Source organism: Merops nubicus, unplaced genomic scaffold, assembly GCF_000691845.1.
Source record: "Merops nubicus isolate BGI_N331 unplaced genomic scaffold, ASM69184v1 scaffold12415, whole genome shotgun sequence".
NCBI lineage: Eukaryota > Metazoa > Chordata > Aves > Coraciiformes > Meropidae > Merops > Merops nubicus.
In genome coordinates this window covers 38,809-42,599 of record NW_008610363.1, presented here as the reverse complement: position 1 = coordinate 42,599, position 3,791 = coordinate 38,809, and the positions used below count along the sequence as shown (strand labels likewise).

General features: G+C 47.1%; 1 protein-coding gene across 1 annotated transcript in view; it reads left to right on the top strand.

Moving 5' to 3' along the window:
* Nucleotides 1–731: 731 nt before the first annotated feature.
* Nucleotides 732–3,791, top strand: part of LOC103773526 (voltage-dependent N-type calcium channel subunit alpha-1B-like) — a gene marked incomplete at its 3' end in the record, with an annotated part of 41,860 nt that continues 38,800 nt past the window's right edge. The window contains 2 exon segments of the mRNA XM_008940896.1: nucleotides 732–793; nucleotides 1,458–1,549. Coding sequence (XP_008939144.1) covers nucleotides 758–793; nucleotides 1,458–1,549 — 128 coding nt within the window.

The following is a 3,791-nucleotide window of genomic DNA, read 5'->3' as shown; positions in this document are numbered from 1 at the left end:
GTGCTGAGCTCTCAGTCCTTGTCCCTTGTGCAAACATGTCCAGCAGAAACCCTTTGCCCTGCGTTTGCTGCTGGGCTGCCCGTGGGCTGCACAACCCCTCTCCTGCCCCGAGCATCACACAGTCTAGCCCTAGGGCAAGACTTCTCATTTTTTTTTCTGCTATTATTAATTAAGAGGCATTAATTACCTGTTCATTTAACCAGAGTGGAAAGTAGCTATTACTCTCAGCTTGGGTGACATAATTACATTGTAGCCTTCACTGATTTCTTGCTAAAACTCAGAATCTTTTTGCCCTCCTGGGACTGCAATCTGTGCCTGTTCCGGAGCAGGAGCTCATTTCTTGAATGTATTTCTTTTCTCTTGTACTAAATTTACAGGAAGGTCATTAAAAATTAACGTTTGTACAATCACACACAGAAAGTGCCAGTGCCTGCCTGTAGCTCCAGCACTCGCTGTGGAGCTTCTTATTTTATTTCCCTGCCTACTCCTTATCTGCTCACAGGGCTGTACAGAGAGCCCTTGGAGGGCCCAGACGGTTTTGTGATCGATGAATACCAGGCTCCAGGGGGTTGTCTTCTGAAGGCTGACAGAATTTTGTTCAGACTCCCCTCCCAGTTCCTTCATCTGAAGGACAAAAGCCACAAAACACAGTGCTGCCCAGGAATTAAATGCTGCTGACTGACGTATATATTTGCTGTCATTAATGTCACCTTCTGCTTTTCCACAGGCCTTGCCTTATGTCTGTCTCCTCATTGCAATGCTCTTCTTCATCTATGCCATTATTGGCATGCAGGTAAAGATTTGAGCTTTCATTCTGACCATAAGTAGCCTGGTTTTGTCCTGCTGCTTCAGGGTACAAATGGGTTATTGCCTCCCCAGCAGGATCAACACCTGGTTGAGGATGAGGAGGAAAGTTCTTCTTGCCCAGTGCCGGGTAAATGAGAAGGGCAAAAAAAAGCCACTTTTTCTACCCTTATTTCCAGGTTTTGTGCTGAGTGTGGCTCTGAGTGCACAGATTTATCTGGGTACACAAAGGGAGAGCGTGGGCAGGGCAGTGGGCTGTGGGTGACGAGCCTGCAGCAGGGCAGCTCTGGAGGTGGGTGGGCAGCCAGGTCTCCCACGGGCAGGACATGTCAAGGCTGGGAGCAGGGACTAGCTCAGGTGCTGCTGAAAAGAACTGAGAAAGTTTCCTTGGCCTGGGATGGAGCCAAGCTGTGGCATTGGAAAGCATCTGTGTGAAGATGAAGACTATTAAGCTTGGGGTTTTTTCCCCATTTGATCTCCACAACACATTTTCACCTCCCTTTTCAGCATAGAAATTATTCTAGTTTTTGACATCCCTTAAACTAGGACAAATTCTTTTCCTGCCTTTTCTTTCAACTCCACTTGATCCACCTTGATGAGACAAGGTCCGTGTGAGGGTGTTTGGCCTGAATCACTTCTGTTCTCTGTGGCAGGTATTTGGAAACATTGCACTAGATGATGAGACGTCCATTAATCGGCACAATAACTTCCGAACCTTCCTCCAAGCCCTGATGCTTCTGTTCAGGTAAGAGGAGTATAAAATAGACATAAAATAGATATAAAATACCATATGACTTGCATGTGAAAAATAAGTAAGTCTCTGGTTTTGCATATGCTATTTTAGCTGCTGAGCCTTAGGCATCCTTTAAGGAAGGTATTTTGGAGGGAAGCATTTGTTCCTGTTTCCTCCTCAGCACTGAGGGTTGTCCTGGCACATCTCTGGGTGTGACAGATCTGGTTCAACACCCCAGCATCTCCACGAAGTGACACCCAGCACCATGACCCCCCACATCAACTCGGGCAGAAGTTTAGTATAAGACAGAAAGCCTTTGGTTTAACTGATCAATGTGCTTCCTGTCGTGAAGGTTCCTATTTTTTAAAGTGAGAATTCCTTTAATTGGTCATTTTTCCATCACAAACATGTTAACACTCACACATCAATGCCACCTCTGCCTCAGTGCAAAAGTGTTTCCATCTGGGTGCCTTCTGCCAGGAGATGAAGGATTTTCAAATTGAAAAAAAAGCCTAAAAAACAAAGAAATGACAGATTTTCATGTTCAGACCTGGCAAAACTGAGGTGCAAGCCCTGCTCCAAAGCGGGGCAGCTGGGGGAAGATGTCCCTTCTCCAGATGTGCATGGTGTGGGGACACAGGGGTTGGTGACCATCCTGACCCCCCAGCAGTGCCAGGCTCAGCTCTGCCCGTGCTGCCCTGCTCATAGTGGGATGTCCTGCCTGGGATTTGCTTTGTGCAGTCTCTGTAGGGCTGGATGGAAATGAAATTGATCCTTTCTAGCTCAGAATAATCTCTCGACTCAAAACTGTGAATTTTAATAAAAATAATTAAGTATTCAGTCTCGTGCCCAGATCTCTTGGTCCCTTTCGAGGCCAACACAGCAGCTGCAGTGGAATGGGGTGGGGACAGAGGCAGCAGGATTGTGAAGGAGGAGCAGATTTCTGCCCAGGGGAAGGGGCTTCAGGTCAATGCCACCACTGGGGAATCTGCTGTGTAATTTTGAGCAGCCTGGAAGCTATTTCAGTTTATACTGAGCATCAAAATCAGAGCCATCCCCAGTGCTGTGTTCAGCTCTCAGCACAAGAAAGACATGGAGCTGCTCGAGTGGGTCCAGAGGAGGGTCACAAAGGTGACCAGTCTGGAGCACCTCTGCTATGGGGACAGGATGAGAGTTGGGGTTGTTCAGCCTGGAGGAGAGAAGGCTCCAGGGAGGCCTTACTGTGGTCTTTCAGTACTTCAAGGGAGTCTACAGGAAAGATGGGGAAGGACTATTCATCAGGGACTGTAGTGATAGGACAAGGGGTAACAGTTTCAAACTGAAAGATGGTAGATTTAGATTAGATATAAGGAAGAAATTCCTTATGGTGTGGCTGGTGAGACACTGGAACAGGTTGCCCAGAGAAGTTGAGGACGTGCACCCCTGGAAGTGTTCCAGGCCAGGTTGGATGGGGCTTTAAGCAACCAGGTCTAATAGAAGGTGTCCCTGCCCAGGGCAGGGGAGTTCAAACAAGATGATCTTTAAGATCCCTTCCAGCCCAAGCCATTCTATGATTTTGTGGTGATTCTGAGATCGAGTTTTCTCAAAGACCAGGAGGAAGGCTCAGGGGCTGGCCCTGGGTATACATGGCACGGCTGTGAACAACACTGCAACAAGACAGGATGCTGATGGCACTGTGGAGGGATGCCCCTGAAAGCATCTCTTTCAAGGTGCAGAAATTACAGGGGGGATATCTGAGGTCATGTAGTTAAGTCAGAGTATTCAAACATGGGGATCCCTCAGCTTCTGATCCGTGTGTGCACGTTGCAGGGTGTGGTTTATTTGGAGGACAGACCCTCTGAGACACCAATGTTTTCCCTTTTAGCTATTTTTCTCCCTAGAGTAGAAGTAGAAGTTAGAGCAGGAGGAGGGAAGTGATTAAGAAAAATGAGGAGACTGGCATGGAAAAGGAACCCAAGTCACTACAACCGACCAAACCATCCTGATATTGCTGTATCTGCCTGATAAAGGAAATAAGAGATCCAAGTGGAGAAGCCTGGTTTCATTTCCCATCATCTCCAGCAGGTTTAGAGCCAGCACTGGGACAGAAACATTAGGTGCTTCAGTAGGGAACAATTTGCACCTTTCACTGGACATGCTTAAATCAATGCAGTTTTATTTTCTGTAAATCCAGTAAATCTTACTCTCTCGAGCCTGTCTGGTTTCTTTTACCCCTGTAATGTAAGGAAATGGTCTTTCTCCTTTCTTTGTCACA